This window comes from Ziziphus jujuba, chromosome 7 (assembly GCF_031755915.1).
Source record: "Ziziphus jujuba cultivar Dongzao chromosome 7, ASM3175591v1".
Classification (NCBI taxonomy): domain Eukaryota; kingdom Viridiplantae; phylum Streptophyta; class Magnoliopsida; order Rosales; family Rhamnaceae; genus Ziziphus; species Ziziphus jujuba.
Window position 1 is genome coordinate 1,095,951 of NC_083385.1, and position 21,840 is coordinate 1,117,790.

General features: G+C 35.2%; 4 protein-coding genes and 1 long non-coding RNA gene across 7 annotated transcripts; 3 read left to right on the plus strand and 2 right to left on the minus strand.

Moving 5' to 3' along the window:
* The first annotated feature begins 3,136 nt into the window (after positions 1–3,136).
* Positions 3,137–5,625, plus strand: LOC107424074 (heat shock factor protein HSF30). 2 transcript variants are annotated; one of them, XM_016033767.4, is made up of 3 exons: positions 3,137–3,955; positions 4,268–5,124; positions 5,210–5,625. In XM_016033767.4, exons 1-2 carry the CDS (start codon positions 3,344–3,346, stop codon positions 5,114–5,116), a joined length of 1,461 nt encoding a protein of 486 aa, XP_015889253.3. In that variant the 5' UTR covers positions 3,137–3,343; the 3' UTR covers positions 5,117–5,124; positions 5,210–5,625. The 2 variants fall into 2 exon arrangements, with proteins under 2 accessions (XP_015889253.3, XP_015889252.3); XM_016033766.4 differs by having other exon boundaries at positions 3,140–3,955; positions 4,268–5,128.
* Positions 5,626–5,835: 210 nt separating this feature from the next.
* LOC125423883 (uncharacterized) lies at positions 5,836–8,410 on the plus strand. The gene is made up of 3 exons (XR_007242634.2): positions 5,836–7,024; positions 7,111–7,233; positions 8,270–8,410. It is a non-coding gene; the product is annotated as an uncharacterized LOC125423883 (long non-coding RNA).
* On the minus strand, positions 8,287–11,933 carry LOC107424132 (BTB/POZ domain and ankyrin repeat-containing protein NPR1). The gene is made up of 4 exons (XM_016033867.4): positions 10,761–11,933; positions 9,802–10,549; positions 8,960–9,163; positions 8,287–8,698 (listed from the first exon to the last, which is right to left on the minus strand). The coding sequence occupies exons 1-4, from the start codon at positions 11,304–11,306 to the stop codon at positions 8,430–8,432; spliced, it is 1,767 nt and encodes a 588-aa protein (XP_015889353.1). The 5' UTR covers positions 11,307–11,933; the 3' UTR covers positions 8,287–8,429.
* A 183-nt stretch (positions 11,934–12,116) lies between these two features.
* LOC107424047 (uncharacterized) lies at positions 12,117–14,212 on the minus strand. 2 transcript variants are annotated; one of them, XM_048479630.2, is made up of 4 exons: positions 13,936–14,212; positions 13,288–13,483; positions 13,135–13,190; positions 12,117–12,672 (listed from the first exon to the last, which is right to left on the minus strand). In XM_048479630.2, the coding sequence occupies exons 1-4, from the start codon at positions 14,129–14,131 to the stop codon at positions 12,344–12,346; spliced, it is 777 nt and encodes a 258-aa protein (XP_048335587.2). In that variant the 5' UTR covers positions 14,132–14,212; the 3' UTR covers positions 12,117–12,343. The 2 variants fall into 2 exon arrangements, with proteins under 2 accessions (XP_048335587.2, XP_048335588.2); XM_048479631.2 differs by having other exon boundaries at positions 13,135–13,187; positions 13,936–14,203.
* Positions 14,213–17,586: 3,374 nt separating this feature from the next.
* On the plus strand, positions 17,587–21,128 carry LOC107424139 (IQ domain-containing protein IQM1). Its single transcript, XM_016033878.4, has 9 exons — positions 17,587–18,001; positions 18,142–18,736; positions 18,834–18,948; positions 19,050–19,115; positions 19,236–19,324; positions 19,427–19,514; positions 19,684–19,914; positions 20,076–20,177; positions 20,372–21,128. Exons 2-9 carry the CDS (start codon positions 18,216–18,218, stop codon positions 20,786–20,788), a joined length of 1,629 nt encoding a protein of 542 aa, XP_015889364.1. The 5' UTR covers positions 17,587–18,001; positions 18,142–18,215; the 3' UTR covers positions 20,789–21,128.
* Positions 21,129–21,840: the final 712 nt, after the last annotated feature.

Below are 21,840 nucleotides of genomic sequence, written 5' to 3' on the forward strand. Positions count from 1 at the left end.
TTTATTTTTATAATTTTCTTTTTGATGGTTTATGGAGGCAATTATTCCTAATAGATAAGTGCTGTTCTGCAAAATGCTGAATTTGCTGATGGTGTCATTTCAGTTCAATTTTAATTTCATACCCTTTTTTCAGTGTTAAGAGAGACTTTGAGAGGTAGAGCCGATGCCACGCCTCCCCTTGACGTATTTTATCCATGTAGGAAAAAGCCCATGCCACGTCACCATATCCAACCCCAACCCACACCTAGACCAGACATGTCTGGTTCGGTTCGGTGCCTCACTGCTCACTGCCACTTGTACGCCTGCTGCTCAACCCCACTGCCCACTGTCCCACATACAATGATGCGTCTAATCTTTTAATGCTTGTCGGTTGGTCTTCTCTCACAGTCACAGCAGCTTAAACTCTGCAAGTGCTTGCCGTTTCATATATGGAAACTTAATTTTGAGTGTTTTTCTTTATTTTTTAATTTTTTATATATTGTATATTGTAATAAAGAATCGTTTTCTTTTTCCCGATTGCTTATGTTAATCGTGCTACACCAATGACCACGTCAAGCATGAAACAAAAAAATTATAGCTTCTGGAATCAAAATTTTGAAGCATATAATTCTTTACATATATATATATATATATATATATATATTACTGAAATAAACAGAAAAGTAAATTGCATAAGTTCCACCGTAAGCTTGATTCTTCTTCCCCGTGAAAATAAACGAGCCCTGCCGCTTCCGAAGGGAAAATTGTCAAGATCTGAGAATGCCACGTGTCGCAGCTACAAATGTGAATTACACGTGGTAAATTAACCAATTGCAAAGGCAGTTTAATCCCTTTTCTTCATTTTTGCTTTTGTTCTAATAGAATATGAAAACAGGCCACCGGACTCTGATGAGCTGGAGATGCCACATGGCGTGCATGCAGTTGATGGACCGACACACTGAGAACCTCAGTTAGAATGATAACCGCATCATCTTGACCAGTCAAATTGTCACGAGGCGATCCAACAGCCTGGGAGTTCATGAATGGCGGCTAGAGATAAAATCAAAACTTGAAGTTACGTGTTAGATATTCATCTATATACACGACAATTTATATTCTGTCTGCTTGTCTTTCTGCTCGTATTATACTCCTCTGTGCACTCCCTCCATAGAGAATTTTGTTTTTTCTTCTTTGCATACCTCTATTTTCGTGGCATTTGTCACTGCTTTCAAATTTTCGTGCTATATATATCTTATGCTTTCAAATTTCAAAATATATATGTTATATTTTTTGTCTCTCAAAAGAGGGAAAAATAAAATAGATAAAAAAATTCACCTTAAAATTGATGTTCGAAATAAAACAATTGTAGAACTCATCATCTTCTTTTTTTTTATTATTATTTTTTCATATTTTATAAATTTGTCAGCAAACATATTTTTTCAAACACTTAAAAGAAGGATATTATAATTTTTTTTTTTTCTTTTCCCTTCTTTTCCATTTCAAGTCTTCATCCATTAATTGTTTTCCATTTTATATATTACAGTCTGGTATTTTATTTTTATAGAACGAATGGTGTGTTATCTTTAAATTTTGATATTTTTATTGGTAGTAACCTCTGAAACTTATTCATACAAAACATTAAAAAAACATGCAAAGCTTGTAAAATGAGAAACGTGTATTGCAGTGAGCAGCTTTCCAAAATTCGGGCAGCTGAAGAACCGAATGAAACTATGTAAAAGAGTGCAGGTGATCAGGACTGGCTGCTAAGGTAATCATAGACAGATAGAATAATCCAAGGGTCTCGATTTCACCGTCATTTTAACATTGAGATTGAAACAGTGGGTCCTAGTGGGAAATGGCTGGATAAATCTCAAATTATGCCACTTGGGTGGGTGCAGTAGCTGGAAAAAACCCAAAAAAAAAAAAAAAAAAAAACACCTTTTATCTTTTTTCTTGTGAAAGCGGCAAAACAAACCAACTGGCAATTGAAGCCCTCCACGGAAGGCTAACAAAAACAAAGAGTGGGGTCATTCCGAAGTTTCTGGAAACTTAGAGGACCTAAAATGAAATTACCAACGGTTGGAAGGAACTGGGGTCCAATCATCCAAGTAATTCACACAAATGGAAAAAGCTGTGAATGCAGAGACACGTGGCGAATCACATCGATTTATATATGGACAAACACGCATAGTGTCTGTCTCCCTTCTACAAAAACACCCAAAATAAGCAATAGTTTGGTAACGTGTCGTGTGTGGTATTAAATCATGATTGTATTGTAATTAAATTAATTCAAATATAATTTATTAAATATTTATATAAAAATAGATAAATTTGAATTTATTTGGTAAATTATTGTATAATTTGTTAATCTATTAATAATAAATATAAATTTAAAAATTTAAATTTTTTTAATTTTAAAATAATAAAATAATAATTTTTTAAAAAAAATTATAAATTTTTTTATTTATTTTTAAATTTTTTAAAAATTAAACTAAAAAATAAATAATAAATATATATTTAACAATAAATTAAATAATTTTAATATTATAAAACTTATATAATTATTAAAATATTTTTTTTAATAAATTTATTATATTTATCATGTTTCATCTGTTAAAATTTGTTAATTCATTGAATCTAATGGAGTAATACTAATATGAATCTGATACGATATTATCAATATAAATTTATAAATTATTATATAAATTTATATTATATTATCGTATAAAATTTTACCAAATCTAATAAGCAAATTTAGAAAATATATATATATATATACTACATATATATATATATATATTATTTATATATGCAAGAAAAAAGAAATTGGCAATTGAAGGCCTCTACAAGGGGATTGCAAAAATAAAGAGTGGGGTCATTCGGAAGTTTCTGTAAACTTAGAGGACCTAAAATGAAATTGCAAATGGTTGAAAAGAAATGGGGTCCAATCATCCAAGTAATTGACATAAATGGCAAAAACCAATCGTCCACGTAATTGACACAAATGGAAAAAGCTTCTAAAGCAGAGACACGTGGCGAATCACATCCATTTCAATATGGACAAACACTCATAGCGTCTGTCTCGCTCGTAAAAAAAAAAGCCCCCAAATTAAGCAAATTTTTTCCCAAAAAAAAAAAAAAAAAAAAATTCCAATAATCCTCTGCTCCTTGCTGCAAGGCTCTCTCTGTTTTCGAGTTCATATATATATATATATATATATAACATTGACTCCAGTCTCCCACCCAGCACACTAAAATAGTAAAGTGCCAATTTTGTGAGACTTTCCCATTCGTTTACCTAGCAGTTTCTGAATCCTAATTTTGAGTAATTGAAAACACACAAAATAAAAAAATAAAAAATAAAATGGCAGCGGTGCGTGACGCCTCTGGCTTTGCCGGTGGTTCTGGAGGCGGAGACGGTGGTGCGTGTTGCTCGCCATTGTCGCCGATTCAGTTGCCAGAACCCATCAAGGAAATGGAGAAAGCAAGGAAAAAGGAAAATGAGAGACCCAAAGAGGTGGTAGTTTCAGTGGAGGAGGAAAAAGAGGAAGAAAAGATGGTGGTGAAATTGAATTGTGGTGATGGCGTTGGGTCGTCTTCCTCGTCTTCACCCACTGAAGAAAAAGCAGCAGAAGAGGCTGTGGTCCAAATCAAAGAAGAAACAGTAGAGCTTGTTGATGATCATGTCGATCGCTTGGGTGAACCAGATGTTGGTTCTGGCAGTGGCTCGTGTTCTTCGTCCTCATCGCTGGTGTTGCCAAAACCCATCGAGGGTTTGCATGAGGTTGGTCCACCTCCTTTCCTGAACAAGACCTTCCAAATGGTGGACGACCGGGAAACCGATCCGATCGTGTCGTGGAATCAAGGTCGTGATAGCTTCATTGTCTGGGACTCCCATGAATTCTCCAAACATCTTCTTCCCAAATACTTCAAGCACTGCAATTTCTCCAGCTTCATACGCCAACTCAATACTTATGTCAGTAACTTTTTTCCCAAACTTCTTTTCTTCCTATCTTCTAGGCATATTTTCTATTTAATAGTGCTTCTTGTGGTTGTTTTATACATAAGCATTTTCCTACATATAATTTGCGTGCTGTGGAGAATTTGTTACTTATGATTTTTCTTTTTATTTGAATTGGCTATTGGTTTTTCTTCGTTTGATTGTTTATGCTTTAAACTTCGTTCTTTTTTTTTTTTTTTTTTTTTTTATAATCCCTTTCCACATGGTTTTCTTGCTTTCCTTGCTATAACAAAATTGGATTTTAGTTCCTTTTATGCCACTCATCAGGGATTTAAGAAAGTTGATCCGGATCGATGGGAGTTTGCAAATGAAGGGTTTCGAAGAGGGAAGAAGCACTTGTTGAAGAATATAAAGAGAAGAAGTAGATACAGCAAGCAGCAAGGAGGAGCAATAGCCTGTGTTGATTCAGGAAAAGATGGATTGGAAAGTGAAGTTGAGACTCTGAACCAAGATCACAACACTTTGAAAATAGAAATCCTGAAATTGAAACAACTACAAGAGGATTCACACAGTCAAATAAGTGCTGTGGAAGAGCGGATTAGGTGTGCAGAGTGTAAGCAACATCAGATGTTCTTGTTCCTCATCAAAACAGCTAAAAACCCCACCTTTATTCATCAACTAATCCAGAAAAGGATTCAAAAGAAAGAGCTTGATGGGGTTGAAATCAGCAAGAGAAGAAGGTTGCTTTCAAACCCATATCCTGAAAGCTTAGCTGAGGGCATTGAAACCACTCAGAGTGTCAGTAACAAGAAGAAATTTCATGAAGAAAAGCTGCCAAAGCAGTCTGTTGGCACTCAAAACTTTGCAGAGCCCATTTTCACCAACCCAACGGAAACGGTTTTCTCAGTTCTTATGGATAATGAATCATGTAGTTGTATCCAGGATCAAAAGGCCAAGGAGATGCGTGGAACAGGTAATGGTCCGGATATGTCCTCTGTTTATAATGTTATGTCAGAGAACCTTCTGGGGGATTATTCCATTTTTGATGAAGAATCAGCTGTGAATGACTCTGTATTCTACCATGAACTGGAGGATTTGATTGCAAAGCCACGCGATTGGGGTGGATATTTTGGTAGCCTGGTCGAGCAAACCGATTGTGTCTGGTCAACGCCTTAAAAGACTCCGTAGGTACATCTACATAATCGGTTCTTATTCTTGTCTTCTGCTTTAATTTTCACCATTCCAAATCTTAACCATTTTGTGATATAGGTCCCAATTAAAGCTAGGGATGAAGAGCAATGGATTGAAGGTTTTCATTGAAGCTAGAATTCCTTAACCCAGATTGGGCGATGCGAGTTGTTTTAACTGTCTATAATATGTTAATATCCAGCTGACTTGGCACTTTCTTCGTTTCTTTTTTGCTCTTGCTTTGTTTAGTCTCTTTAGATTGTAAAACTTCACCCTTTTGCAGTCGCAAGTGCAAACACTTGTTAGTAGCATGAATATATGTTTTGTGTCTCTCTCTCCTTTTAGATTATAAACAAGAATTTTACAGCTGCACTTTAGGTGCTTAGACTTGGCCTTTCTTAGTTTCCATCCACCTAATGTTTTGATATCTTTTGCTTCAATGAAGTATTTTGTTAAAAATAACTTCGTAATAAAATATGTAAAATGTTTCCAAAATACGTTACGGAGTTCCTAACCGGTTACAGAGACTGCCTCTGCTTTGTTTGTATAAGTATCTCAGATGATGAACCTTCTCACTTGCTTCCATGTGGGGGATGGTTTTCATGCTCTCTGAACTCCGTGCTGTCTATCCTTTCAATCTGCTTTCTAACTTGATCTGGATGGAATGTTCATAAAAGAAAGAGGCAAGCCTCTTTTTTCACGTACGAATTTGTTTCTTTCATTTCTTTTTCTTTTTTTTTCTTTTTTTTCCCGCTTTTTACTAAATCAGAAGGATAATTAAGAAGAATTTATTGGTTTAATAATAAGTTCTCTTCCTCTTTATGTGGTGGGGGAGGCGTAGCTGTTTTGAGCCTTTGTGGGGTAACCAGTACTACCATCAAGTCTTCCTTGTTAGATCCTAGTTGAAATTACACCTCCGTGACAACACAAGAAAAAAAAAAAAAAAAAAAAAAGAAGAAATGGTGGGCTTCCTAACATCTCAACAAAACATATGATGTTATGTGTCCCTAATCATTTTAAGGCATGATTAGGAGTCAGTTTAACAAAAAAAAATAAAAAAGACATGTGTGGTCAAAGTCAAGTCACGTGTTTGACGACACATAATCCACCATTCTAGTAATGTGATTAGCAAGTCGCCGGGGGCAAAGCTTTAAGATGTGACTAAGAGTGTGCCTTGGATGAGGTTTTGTCGCCCAACGAAGCAAATGGAGATGTTATTAGTTTAGAAAAAGGCTTTTTCACTCTTGAGACATGTCTAGACCCTTCTGGCATTAATTTGAAATTGCAGTAGGCATTGTGAAACCAGATTAGGAAACCATACAATTGACCCCACCCACCCTACTACATTAATCTACAATTGACCTCTTCTTTACGCTGACTACTTCAATATTAGTGAGATGAGAACCACCGAGAAAGGAAACTCGGAAAATAAATTATATCACTACAAATTAAACAAGGGTTATGGTCATTTGGTTGTGATCAACTCGTACTACTGTACTTGTCTTGTTGATTTGGTGAACTGCTGACTAAAGGTGCGACCTCGGGATACTTGGCACTGCAAAACAGTTTTCTTGTTAAAGACAATCAGAACAATCTTGCTTGGAACATCATGATTTACGTTTTTTGGATGCTTTTCACATATCTGCACTGTTTCTCCATATATATGTCATGATGTTAGGAGCTGATTATGCTCACAACACTAGAAGTTAATTTTGTATTATGGTTTCTAATAGAGTTAGATTTATAGTATACAATTCAATGATATATTTTCCAGATCTTTGTTCCATTTTAACATGCACAAAAACCAAAGCTTTGTCGATGGACAAGAGAGGATTAGAATCTTCCCTTATAATGATTTGAGTTTACCTGCAATCTATGCCCTCAAATATGTGCAAGGTAAATTATGTTCTCTGCAAAGCCAGGTTTTTTTTTTTTTTTTAATTATTAGTATTAATTTTTTATTATTATTATTTTTTATGAAGAATGTTAAGCCTGCCCCATTTCCTGACTGGCAAATCCCCATCCAGCCCCGGTTTAAAAAACCGGGTACGAGGGATGTCGCCTCAGTCCCAGCCTTGATCCACCCCATTGCCATCTCTAGATAAGTGAGTTTTTGATAGAAAATTTATTAAAATGCTGGAGAGATTGATGGTATATATATATATATAATTTTGCAAAATTGAAAATGGTATACATATGTATTTTGTACATTACATGCCTATGCATAATAAAATTAAGTTCGCATAGGAATTCTATATCATACAAAAAGTTTAGGTATTATATATATATATATATATATAAAAAGAAACATACATTTTTCATATGCAAAACATAATTTTTTTTTATAAAATATAATTTATATATATTTGCTTTTAATTTTTTTTTTTTAGTTTGTCGTTAATGTGATTGTTTCTTTATTATATATTGATTAATATTAATATATTATAAGGAAAATGAATATGTTAATAAGCTAATATTAAGAAATTAATTTGTTAATAAAATTTACCAACTTTAGGTTTGATTATGTGGATGTTTAAAATTGATGTGTTAAAAATCTTAATGAATTGGCCATTTTTAATTGGACTGGACAAGTCTATAGCTCATATGGTAGGTACTTTCTGTTGAATAATTCCATATCATGTTTGAAAGAGGAGATCTAGAAAAGGTTAAAACTTATAACACCTTAAAAATAGGTTAATTGGCAAGCGTTTAATTATGTAATTTTATTTTATTTTTTTTAAATCTTAGAACCCTAGTACAGGAAACTGATGGTGATAGCCATTTAAAACTAACAGTGATTCTCACTGTTAGTCATAAATTATAATACTCTAAATATTGTTTCATATATATACTGTAATTATACTTTTTGTTTTCTTATGGGAGTTTTTGACAAATAAAGTTCATGGATTTATATGGCTTTGATTATAAGATCAATTAAAAACTTGATGCTTTAGGTTTCATGAAAAATAAATAAATAAAATAAAATAAAATACAAATCGGAGATCTTCATTTTGGTTTTTAGCAAAATATGTGTCAGAATTTCAAATGGTGTTCATTAGAAAAATGAATATCAAAAAGATGTCATGAATGTGCGAGTCTAGGACACCCAACATTAATCTACAATTGGCTGTTTGTTTGCAGACTATCAGCCCGAAACACGGAGGAACAAAAATTATCAGCACAAATTAAAGAAAAGATGGGAATAAAGTGGATATGATACAACACCTTAAAAAGACAAAAATGGATATGATACAACACCAATCAATACATTTTTTGCATCTTATATTTTTGAGTTTTTCTACTAGTTGAGGGTGAGCTTACCATTAGGCTTCACCACTCCTACTGATGTGGAAGATGAAGAAGATGATATTGCAGAGCGGTCAAATTCCTCTTTGTCCTCCTTGAACGCCTTATTTAGATCTTCTTGGAGTTCCATGTACCTCTGTTTCTTTACAAGACGTTCTTCGGGAGTGTCATTCCCAAGGTATGCCAACTGCGATAAATCATCAGCATCCATGATCGTATTCAATACTTCTGAGCAACGAGGAAAGAACCGTTTCCCAAGTTCCACTGCTCACAATTAAAAGGAAGACACTCAGCTTGTCATTAGTAAGTACGAATACCCTCTTAAGAGTTTTGATTAAACAATCCCAGTTTGTTTATTTGTTATGAGCTCTCTGCCTATTTCCTTTTACTAGCTTCATAAATCCCAGTTTTTTTTTTTTTTTTTTTTTTTGGGTATAGACCAATTGAAACAGAGATTTTGGCTTGCAAAGAAGAGAACAAAATTTATCAAGTAGGTGTTAGTATGTAACTTTGACGCATCATTACCAGTTCTAGAGAGCGCTCTCAGCCTGATCAGATGCTCCTCTTGAATCTTGAAAGGAGCCTCATTTAAGTCTACAGTAGTCCTCTGGGTGCCAGTCAAAGTCCTTGAGTTGATCGCGATTAAGGGGAACTCAGAGGTGCCATCAATTTGAGCAATATCCATTACAACCTTGGCTTCCATGGGGAATAGAAGTTTTGCCAATCCAACTGACCATAAACATCAATAAATAGAAGATTCATTAGAGGATAGCACAAAGTACAATGAGCTATGTAGGACATTGGTTTAATATCTTCCCTACTATTAGAACTACTATCACACAATTTCTTCTCAAACGAAATAAAATACAGCAAATAAGGAAGCAAGAGGGTTGCAAAAGTTTCAAAATAAAAGTTGCACATACAATATCACGTAATTATGTTGCCATGGTATGAAGATGAACAACAACAAAGATGTCAAGTAAAATGTTAGGCTAGCAATGTTATATGCACCAGGATATAACAAAGTAAAAAAGAGGCAGATATGTCATGTTAAATCATTTATTTCACATCATCACTTTCCTAGAAACAATGGACTAATGAGTTGCAGCAGAGGTTACCTAGAAAAAAAAAAAAAAAAAAAAAAAAAAAAGAAAAGAAAAAAACAAGGCAATACAATATACATTTGTTTTAAAGTCGAAAACCTTATCTTGTTATCCACTTGACAATTATAGACTCAAAAAGAGGAAAGACCTTGACAGAAGAAAATGAAGATAAAAATAACACCTGAATAAGTAACTTATATACGCTGCAATCTACATGGTAAGGAAAGAGATAGTCCAGAGCTAATATATAAATAGGAAAACTACCTCTATTTTCAAGGTACAACAGTTTCATCCGCAGATCATCACCAGCCGTAGCAAGAGAAAGAGATGCTTCTCCTACCAACGGATCCCTTCTTTCAGCTTGCTCTAATATCTCTATGCATAACTTGTTATTATGAGAGGTTTTCCCCCCTTCCTTAGACTTGAAGTAATCTGCAGCCCTTGTAAGACGCTTTGTGATCTGAAGTGCTTTTCTACCATCCAATGTAAGATCTGATGGTCGAGCTCCCTTTGTCAAAAGGGAGACTATAATCTTAGGCTCTCTACGCAATGCCGCAACATGCAAAACAGTGTAACCCCTCAGATTTCTACAATTAACATCGGCAAGTCCAAGATCAAGCAACTCCGTCGTGGTCTTTGCATCGCAGTATGCCACTGCATAATGGAGTGCATAGGCATCATCAAGACTAGTATGAGCCTCTTTGAGCAACATTCTGACCAATTCAACATCGTCTGAATCTAGAGCTCTATGGATTCTCTTTATATGTTTCTCCGGAAAGCTGTGGCTTTCAGAATTGTTGAAACCGAGATTGAAGCGCGAATCCATGATTTGTTTGACAATGTCATGGGGCAAGGCTCTATCAAAAGTAACAACATCGACATCAGATTTAACAATGATCTCAATGCACCGCCCAAGCAGTCTCTCACATGCTTTCCCACACATATTTACAACAGACAGAACTACCAACATGTCATCAATTGCAATTTTGTCAAGGATTTCTGAAAGGCGACTCTGCAAAGCAAAGCAAAGCAAACAACACCTATTGGCAATTTCCAAAATAAATGGCACATTTTAAAACATACTAATTGATTGGAAATCCCAAAAAACAAGCAATTTTGTCACTCTTAACCAGCAACTTTAGCAATTTAAACCATAAAATAGGGGAACAAAACCAGAAATAGTCTCAGAAGATTAATAAACATTGAGGCATAATATTCCACACCTGATAAAGAGCCACCAATTCAAAGACTTGAAACGTGAAGGAAGCATAAAGGACCTCCACCATGAAATCCACAGTAGGACGACACGCCATATGCGTGCAATCTTCGTCGACGCAAACACAAACCCCTTCCGGAAACGACCTCACCTTCCCGCTATACAGATAATGTAAAACCGCAACCACAGCCTCGAACCCGACGTCGTAGTCCTTAGCCAATTCCTTCAATTGGAACCGAGCCTCCCCGTCTCTGGAGCCAGAGAAGGCATTCCTGAAGAAAGGACTTCTCGCTGAGAGAACGCAGCGGTGGACCGCAACCTCCTGGCCGGTGCTCACCACGAGCTTGGCGTCGGCGAAGAAGTCAAAGTCGTTTGACCCGACGAACATCGACTCCAAGTTATCTGAAAGACGACTGAGAGCGGAGACATCACTATTACTACTAGGAAGCGAGAAAGGCTCAGACGGCGACGACGTCTGGCCTACGCAACATATGCTACTGCTATTGCTTACGATGTCGTTGGAGTCGGAGAACCCGGTCTTCCTGGTATCCATTAGAAGCGATTGGGAGACAGATATGAAGATAGAGAGAGAGAGAGAGAGAGAGGTTGTCAAGCTAGATTCTCGATTCTACTCTATAATGACCCGTTGTATACAGAATCTCGCTTTCAGTGGCCGACACAGGGAAAGAGAAAGAGAAAGAGAAAGAGACTCATCAGCAGCAGCAGCAGCTGCTGACGTAAGTAGGATAACGGAAAGCCAAGGACCCAAAAGTCTAAAGACTGGATATTTTCTCATAAGCCGTCCGTACACAACATTGGGATCTGCCACTAATGAATCATTTTAGGATCTTCATACTCTGAACAAAATGCCTGAAACAACCCAGTTTCCTATTCTGTCTGTTTGGGACATTCAACGGCCTGGATGCGGTCAGGTTCAAGAGTATGCATTAAATACCAAAGGATGGGAGTGGGGAACAGCATAAGTACTATGGACTCGACTGTACAGCACACAGTTGGAAACGGTAATTTTAAGCCGCTTGCGTGTGACAGTAATCAGTATTGGATAGTTTAATTTATTAGTCGTTGAGTGATTCGTCATCACCACCGTCCCGTCCTCTGCCTCTGCCTCACCAAAGGCTAAGCATTTTAGCCGCCTTCAACTAGAAAGACTTCTTATAATATAAAAGCTTTTTGATGATAAAACATAACCCAACCACTTCCATTTTTTAACCGCAGTCTCTATTTGTCTTTGTTTCACAAATAAATAAATACAAAAGAAAGCGAATTCCCAAATTGATATTTTGGAGTTGTATCTTGAATTATATTTGTTTTGGGCCAAAACCATCGCCATGGTACCAACCAATTAAATCTTCAATCTGAAATATATTACACAATTCCTTGTTCCAGAAAAAATGTTAAACTGTGATCCCTTTTTTAGCAAGAGTACAATGTAAAGAATAGAGATGGTTCAATCTACGACTGGTTATCAAATGGAAGGTTTCCAAAACAACACAAACATTTTCTCAGTGATAGTACCTGTATCATTCAAAATAGACCACTTGATCAATCATCTTCAACCAAAATTCACATCTAATTTCTTTGACTACTCCGAGGAGAGCACACCTTTTCCAACCCTTTTCCAATAGTTGCCCTGAATCCACCCTCCCTCTTTTCTGGAGGAGCAGAATCTGTCTCTTCTTTCTTTGGATGTATTGTTTCTAAGACCGCCTCAATTTCTTCTTTTGCTCTTTCAAAAACACTTGGACCTTTAACCTCATCGACTGGGGTATTTTCATCGATGTCATTGCTCATTCCATGGGTTTCTTTATGATGACGAGGTGAAGATTTCTCATGTTTCATAATTTTTTGGATCTTATCCTTGGCTTTATCCAAAAATTTGGGTGTCTTGGCATCATTTTCTGTAAAAACAAAGGAAGGGTATTAGGGATGCTAGTTTGAGCTTTAGACCTTCCATAAAGAAAGCATCACCTTGCACATACAGCCAATGGATAAGAATAAGCAAAGAATGCCAAGAGCAACTAGCAATAACGTATATACTTAAACGCTTTTGAAACACAGACATATAAATCCTTTTTATCTCAGGAAAAGCAATTAAACACAAATTACAATTCCTCCAAGTACGAAATGCGAATGATAGTGTGAACAAGAGTAAAATGAAGGCTAGCACACAAATAAACCAATTAATCACAATCCAAGCAGACCAAGCCATTACTGTTCAAATTGTTTCCAAACAAAATGAACGCAGTAATCCAATTATTTAAAGATTTCCCTCATGGTTTTTGCCTATATATATATATATATATATGCGATGAAATGAACTCAAATTTTCACATAAACATAACATTTCATAGAACTTATACCTGACGGAGAATTCAGTTTGTCCTGTTTTCCATCCTCCTTTCGAGCTTCATCTCTGCTATTACATTATCATCACAAAACAATGAGAATTGTTTTGATGATAAGGAAGCAACAAAAGTCTAATTTTGATCATAAGGAAGGCAAGCAATTAGAACCTTATTGGAGACTCTTTCCTGGGATGAATAGTTTGAATTATAGCCTCAACCTCTTCCTTTGCTCTCTCAAACACGTTTGGAGCTCTAACAGCATCTAATGTGGTGTTCTCATCAATGTCCTTGCGCCTTCCATGGGTTTCCCTGTGATTCTCTTCCTCTTTTGTTCCAGACAAATTGGGTGCTTTTACTTCTCCATCTAAAAATCGTTTTATAAATATAGATTTACATGATTTTTCCAAATAAATTCCTATTTTTCAGAGGATAAAACCACAACCTAAATAATTCATCCTCATGCATTTAAAACTTTCAATTTCAAAGACAATGTATTTAAAGAACGGCCTGTAGTAAAACCTAATACGAAAATGCAAATGCTTTTCTTCGATTGCTAAGAAAATGAAAAGCAGAATAAAAACAAACGCATGGAATGGAAACCCAATACCGAATAACCAACTTCTAATCCGATTCAAAATCTTCATTTTCAGTCCGATAAAGGCAAACCGGCCACCAAAATTAATCTAATTCCTTAAAAGGAGATCATGTAAATAATACATATCCAAACTAGACTAAATTAAGCACAACGGACTCTAGACTGATTAAGCGATAAAAATATATATATATATATATATATATATATATATATATTCATACCTGAATGGAATTGGGGTTTAGAATCCGCCATGGATGCGATGGTGATGGGAGTTTGAATTGGAAGGGCGATCAGTTGGCAGGCGTTCGTATAGAAGAGAGAGAGAGAGAGAGAGAATGAAAAGAATAGAAAAAAAGGCAAAGCGTCGTGTCCGATTGGGTTTGGTCGGTGATTCTGCCAAATTGGACGAAGCAGCATTTGGCCCCATCCAATATATGTCTGGCGGCGAATCCCATCAACAACGTTGTTCTAAAGGTTCCTTTTTTTTTTTTTTTTTTGAAGTTTTAAATCAAGATACTCTTTTTTTTTTTTTTTTAAATAAAATTAGCCCAACTGCAATGTATATTCTTTTTAGTAAGCAAAAAAATAGAAGTTATTATTTTCTTATGATTAATACATTTTCAGTAACATATTTCATTTTATTTAAAAAAAAAAAGAAAAAAAAAAAGCATTTTTCATTCTAACATTTATACCACTTGAGTAATATATTATTTAATCATTTTGAAGGAATGATTAATAAATTCTTCATGCAAGGACTCATCACTGCATGTTCACGCCTGAGCGTTTTTATTATGATTCCTTTAGGTCTCCTATTATTCATTCTCCAAAAGAATTTCAAGGTCTTACATGGTTTGTGAACCAACCAATTAATGGTACCCATTGCCCCTATACAACTTATCGTCCAAAAGAAAGCTGTCCTGTAAAATTTGAGTCAAATACAAGACTCGAGAAACATGACAACGGCCGAAAGAACGGGTTGAGTTGGTGGTAGGGAACAGTTAAAGTTTATACAATGGGCCGAATGAATCCAGTACTTAAAATTCTGTTGGCAGTTCGGCATACCCATATCGTATGTTTACATCGAGGCCCACTATTAGGTCGAGTATAAAATAAAATAATACCCAACCCGAAAAGAAGTAAAATGGAAGACAATTTCAAAACTCTTAAAAGAGTTTTTGCAATTGTTAAAAAAAAAAGAAAAAAGAAAAAAATAGTTGTTGGAAATTGATAGTTATATATAACATTATTTGATTGATTAGATATGAATGTAAACGGCCAAAGCATTGAACATGGTAGCGACACACTTCACCGCCAAAAATGAATACATTAGGATGATTTATGAATGTTGACGTTAAATAAAAAAATAATATATACATATATATCTTGGAACGTAAAACTTGCATGAGCTTATACAAATAATTAAAAAAATTAATACCAAAACTTCAACAATATTGTTTGAAAACTCTAGAGCAAGGCGGCTAAATGAACAAACAAAAAAATGGGCGTCTCGTCAACCAACATTATCTTCTTGGCTAGCTGCGATTTTTTTTTCTTTTTTTTCTTTTTTTTTTTTTCATCTTTGCATTTTCTGTGTAAATTGGTCCGTTTGGTTCGTCATCCACCTAACGCTACCAAACTTCCAGAAAAGAAAATAGGATCAAAGGAAAATACATATACTTTTCCGTGATATCCTTAATAAAAATGAAATTTTGGGCCTTTCTAAACTGAATTTATCAATTTTCTCAGAAAACTTGGAATAAAATCACCGTCTTTGTGACATCTGTCATATTTGAAGCTGGCAAATCTCTTTTTGTATTTTTTTTTTTCTCTCTATTGAGTGAGCAAATAATGCTGCATGATCCAAAAATGTACGTGTACATAGTATTTTAATAGATGGGTGAGTAGCTAGACATATAAACAAGTGGGGTCTTTTTGGCTATCTACCACAATTTAATGATTATACGGATAACATAAATAACTAGTAGGTGTGGCAATAATGGGCAGAACAGGCCATATCTGATATTTCTATTCATGTATATTCAAGATTTTTTATCATAGTTGTGCTTTTGTTTCGTGGGAAAAAAAAAAAAAAATGTCATACAAACTGGAAAATTTTGAGACAAAAAGTAGTTTCAAAACTTTTTACCCAAAAAAAAAAAAAAAGTTTCAAAACTTGATTATTCTATTTTCTTTTCAAATCAAATGACTTTTTTAAAATATGACCTTTGAATATTAGAAAAAAAAATGTGTCAATAGAATATTCAAGGCATGCCATTCTTTAATGGAGGAAATGCCCCAACAACACGACCACTCTGTGGCCTTTTTCTAATTTTGTTTCAGCTCTTAATTTATATTGAAAAGTAAGAGAAATAAATATGGAATTGGGTGGGATAACAATGGTTTAGCTGCTAAATTCTTTATATATATATATATATATATAAATATACAAATAGTGAATAATATTGATACAGAATGAAAGAAAGCAAAAATTTTATGAGAAATTGCGTTGCAATTTGCAAATAGAAATTTAGGTTGTTGAGTCGGAATTTAATTTTGGAATATTAAAACAGAATAAAGAAAAGCGCGTATCAAGAACGAAACCACTGTAATAACATTGACAAAAGCGGGAACTAAGGAGGTACACGCCAGAACTCCCCACGGTCAACTACCTTGACAGCCGAAACCGGGAAGTGGGACAGTGCTGCCTTTTCAACGCCACAACCGTTTCTGATTTTACATAAATGCCCATGCTCCACTCCCGTCAGCTTTTTATTTGTCCATTCTTCTTTCTACTCTTTCTCTCTCTCTCTCTCCCTCGATTTATTTACATAGCATTTCCAATCTAATAGATACCTGCTTAAAAAATTGTCATAAAATAAACAAGTAAAAAATAAATCCCTTATCTAACTATATGCTAGTAAGATTATTCTATGACATATTAAAGTGCATTGTACTAATAAGCTATATATATTATATTATATTATTTTGCAATTGTTCGAATTAAATTAGTCAATGTTTTAGCAAATGAACCATCTAGCACGGCTCATATAAGCAATAGGGAGGAAAATATTCTAAACTTGACAAGCCAAATGAAGCAAGCAAACTAGTCCCGGTTGAAGGCCTTGACTATTGACCAATCTACGTTGATTTTGACCCATATTTTTTGTTTAGCACAGTGAAACACTTCTCCTCATTTTCTGCAACCTACAGTGCAGTTCAAGTTGAGAGAGAGAGAGAGAGAGAGAGATCCAATTGAAATTATTATGTTCACGGGATCCGCAATGTAAAAAACATTGTCTAGTCCCCACAAATAACATGTTTGATTGTTTTCCCATATCTTTAATCGTTTGGGAGGTCTTTAGAGTGTAAATAAAAGAATTTATAAAAAAAAAAAAAAGTGTAAAATAAAATAATATATTAAATAAGATTCATTCCCCGTGGAAAATGAAGAGAAGGGCATGACAGTAACTTTACAACTGAAGCGTGAAGATGTGGACGTAGATGTTCGATAAAAGTACATGACAACAACAAATTGAACGCAGAAACATGAATAGGAGCAAACCAGAAAAGACAAAAAAAAAAAAAAACCTTGCAAAAAACATCAGGACAGAAAGAGAGCGCGTGATGAGTCATGACCTTATAAGTTGTTGACTACTAAGAATTAAATTAAACTACACTCACACACACAGAAATAGAAAAAAATATCCCAGTTTGTTAAGAGTTAAAAGCAAGTTGGTGTTTTTTCATGGAACCTGCTAAGGCTTACTTTCTTTGACCGGCCATTTCTCTCACTTTCTATTTCAGCCCATGTTTTCTCATGCTTATAGGGTGGAGATGGTGGATAAGAACACAACCTTTATAGGGGTATGTCCACACCGTTCAGAGGGCAAATATTAATTTTCAAGCTTTTGAATTCATCAAACATCTCGTGCTTTTGGACCTGGAAAAAAAAAAAAAAAAAACTTAAAAAACTTTGAATCACATAGAACCAAACCAACCCTTCTTCCAATTCAAAAGTTTTATGATCGGTTTGTACGAGAATTCAAAGGGCTTTTCTCTGTTTTTATTTTTTCAATTTCCTTGTAATTTTCCAGTTCTTTGACACGTCTTTGAAGGTCTTAAAAAAGCTATTTTGTTTTTTTTCTTTTCTTATGAGGTATATATATAGATAGTTTAACCCAGGAAACTAGTCAGACTACTCATCTTGCAACTTGTGGAAGCTAGCTAGTTTAAAAATTTTCTTTGAATAGACTTGGAACATAGACAATTCTGAAAACCCAAGAGTGGGTAAGATAAAAATTTTCCATCCCTTTTGTTTTTTTCCCTCTATTTATCAATAGCTATTGGAGATATTCACATCGATTGTCTCTCTATATATGGTTTTAATCGGTATCTCTTTCTAAACGTTCATATTTTGCAATTTGCAGGATTGATTCCCTTTTTAGGAACTGAAAGGGGAAAATTGTTTGGTGGTCTGCATAAGCAAATCAATAATATTTATATGGGGTTATCGCTATCCTTACTTTACTCGGCTTGGGAAGAAATTGTAAAACATAGATTCTTTGGTTTGGCATACAATCTGAGTTTCAATTCCAAAGATGGAAGCGCAACATTGAGGACGCATAGCTTTAAGAGAACAGCTGCAGAATCAGAAATCATGACCCTCAGCCCAAACATCAATGGGTCTGATCACAAGACCAATAAGACTAAAAATTCAAGCCGCTTGAAGGATCACAAGCCCCAAAATGTAAAGCTCGAACAAAATCTTTCATTCAAGGACCTTGTACTTCAAGAAGTGGTCATCAACAACAAATTGGGCTCGGATGCCAATGTTTCTAGGGAGAACTCTGTATTGAAGCATAAACCAATACCTTCGCTTTCTCTGCCTGAACCAGCCATTCTTTTTTCTCCAAGACCGGTCAGCGAGCTCGACGCTGCTGCGGTTAAGCTTCAAAAAGTGTATAAAAGTTACCGAACAAGAAGAAACCTTGCTGATTGTGCCGTGGTGGTTGAGGAGCTTTGGTTAGTATATCTAATATATATAATATATGTTATTAATCACTTTTGGATTGGTTTTGATTCAATCAATTAATAATTGGTTGTTTGTGGTATAATGCAGGTGGAAGGCATTAGACTTTGCAGCTCTCAAGCGGAGTTCTGTGTCATTCTTTAATGGAGATAAGCAGGAAACCGCCGTTTCAAGATGGGCAAGGGCAAGAACAAGAGCAGCAAAGGTACTTCCCAACAAACCATGCATTCTGAGTTTGCTCTCTTTTCCTTTTATATTGAAGGTTCGTTTCAGGAACTGATAATGGCAATTGTGTTTAATTATTAGGTGGGAAAGGGTCTGTCTAAGGATGACAAGGCACAAAAACTAGCACTGCAACATTGGCTTGAAGCGGTAAGCAGTTTCTCCAATATCGATTTTCTAATGCTTAATTTTCCTCAATTCTTGATCCAAATTTGCCACTGTTCTGACGTGGATTTGCTGTTTTCTTTTATTTGTTTCTGATTTCTACAGATTGATCCACGCCATCGATATGGGCACAATCTGCACCTCTATTATGATATCTGGTTTGAAAGTGAAAGCACCCAACCTTTCTTCTATTGGTAAGTAACAAATCATTACGACTGTTGTTTTACATTCTGTTTAGCATTCCTTGCTTAGGAAATTAATTAAAAATGGACTTTTGTTTGTGAAAAAAAATGAAGGCTGGATGTTGGAGATGGCAAAGAGATAAATCTAGAGAAATGCCCAAGAAGTGTTCTACAGCGCCAATTTATCAAATACCTTGGACCTGTAAGTTCCAAACCATATATGTATATATTATATATATATATATATATATTATGGTCAACAATCTCATTCATCAAATTATAGTATAATGTACAAAACGCCAAAACCATATAACAAATTAAACAAGATAAACATGCAAATTACTAACTTTGTCTTTTGTTGTATTTTTCAGAAAGAAAGGGAGGCATATGAAGTAATAGTGGAAAATGGGAAGCTAATATTCAGGCAAAGCGGAATGGCCGTGAGCACAGTAGAAGGTTCAAAATGGATATTCGTGCTGAGCACAACAAGGGCTTTGTATGTGGGTCAGAAGAAAAAAGGTGCATTTCAGCATTCAAGTTTTCTATCTGGTGGGGCCACCACTGCAGCTGGAAGACTTGTCGCCCATGATGGCCTTCTTGAGGTACACATATTTACTATTCCATATTTAAAGCCATGCACTTCAGTTTAATTAGTTTACACAAATTAATTAAACCCATTTTGCTATAAAACTATACTTTAAAATATTTATATTTATATATATATATATGTCATAAAATTAATTTTCGAATATTATTATGTCAGGCTATTTGGCCATACAGTGGACATTACCATCCAACAGAAGAGAACTTCAGAGAATTTATTAGCTTCCTCGAAGAGAATCATGTGGATCTCTCCAACGTCAAGGTATTCACTCAAAAAATATCATAAAATCCATTCTCCTTCCAAACTTAATTATTTTATTCAAAATATTCAAATATTGCGTTGAAAATTGGATTTGACCAGACCAATCTTAAAAAAGATTTGTTCGAATTTTTGTCTACTACTTAATAAATTACTAAGTTGCACAAATAGTTGACGTTCCAATTTTTATTTCACAGAGATGTGCGGTTGACGATGACTGCCCTTCGTTCAAAGTCACTGACAGTGAATCAATTAAATCCAAGCAACCAGATCCTGCAACCAAGGATACTTCGATCACAACCGTTCCACAAGAAGAAGATAAGAAAGTGGATGTCGCCAGCTCCAAACCGCCAATGTTTGACGTGGGCAAGCGACTGTCCTGCAAGTGGACCACTGGCGCTGGGCCACGTATTGGGTGTGTCCGGGACTACCCAACGGAACTACAATCGAGAGCACTGGAACATGTTAACCTGTCACCCCGTGTCGCACCCGGATCTTTATGTAGCTATGGTCCAATTCCATCTCCAAGGCCGAGTCCAAAGGTGAGGCTATCACCTAGGCTCGCGTACATGGGACTCCCTAGTCCCAGAACCCCAATTGCTGCTGGTAACTGAGCAGGTGTAAGCAAACCAAAGGCTGTTGGCTCTACGGATTCGATAATGTCACTGACACGCAATCGAGTGGGTCCAGCGGGCCCCAGAAACGTGGGATTTTCGCAGGCGTTGGTGGCTTTTCTTTTGAAGAATTAACCCATACTTTATAAAATTCCTTTAATATTGTTTTTATTTTGATTTATCTCAATATTTTCATTCTTTTGTAGATAGCTAAAAGGGCTAATTAGTATTTTTAACCACCCAAATTTGGCTCATGCGTTCTACAGTTGGGCTTCATTTATTTATCTCTTGTAACATTTTTTTATTTCTAATTTTTACAATGAAAATTGATACTTCTCAATTTTTACTTTGTTGATTTAGTTTCTATGCATTTATTTTTTCTAAAGCTGCCCCCTGAAATCAAGTTAATATCCCTGTGAAAAAAAAAAGGAAAAAAAAAATGCCTGAGAGTTGATTCGAGACAATTTTGCATGTAATGCCATTTTAAGCTCTGGTAAAAGGTATCCTAACACTAATAGCGATTCCATCGTAGTATTTCTAGTTTCAAGTCAAAATTTGTCTTTCTAGATTTAGAATCCACTTATGTAAAAAAAAGCCGATTAGCTTGAACCATAACTGAAAACGGTGATGAGAAGAATGATACGAGTGACTGAGAGTGTATTTTCAATGAGTGGAGTAGGAAAGGTCATTTGCAAAACCCCAGATCCACTGAGTAATCGCTATCATCAATCACCAATGCCCTCATCTTTTTAACCCAAATTGGAGAACAAATTTCAAAAGGGTCAAAGACCCAGATGGACTGTGTGTTCCCCATCAGCCTACCTGTTTGAAATTGACCAAACTATAAATGTACTGTCATTTAATTAGCTAATCAATCAACTTTCAGTAGTACTGTTGCCAATTCTAATTTCTGTCTCAGCTAGTTATGTTTTTGATACATTTTTCAAGTGCAAAAATTAATTAACAACTATCTCCATAGCTCAATTTAATGGTTGTAAGGTACGGTTTCCAAACTGTACATCAGTAGTTATTTATTTATTTATTTTTAAATG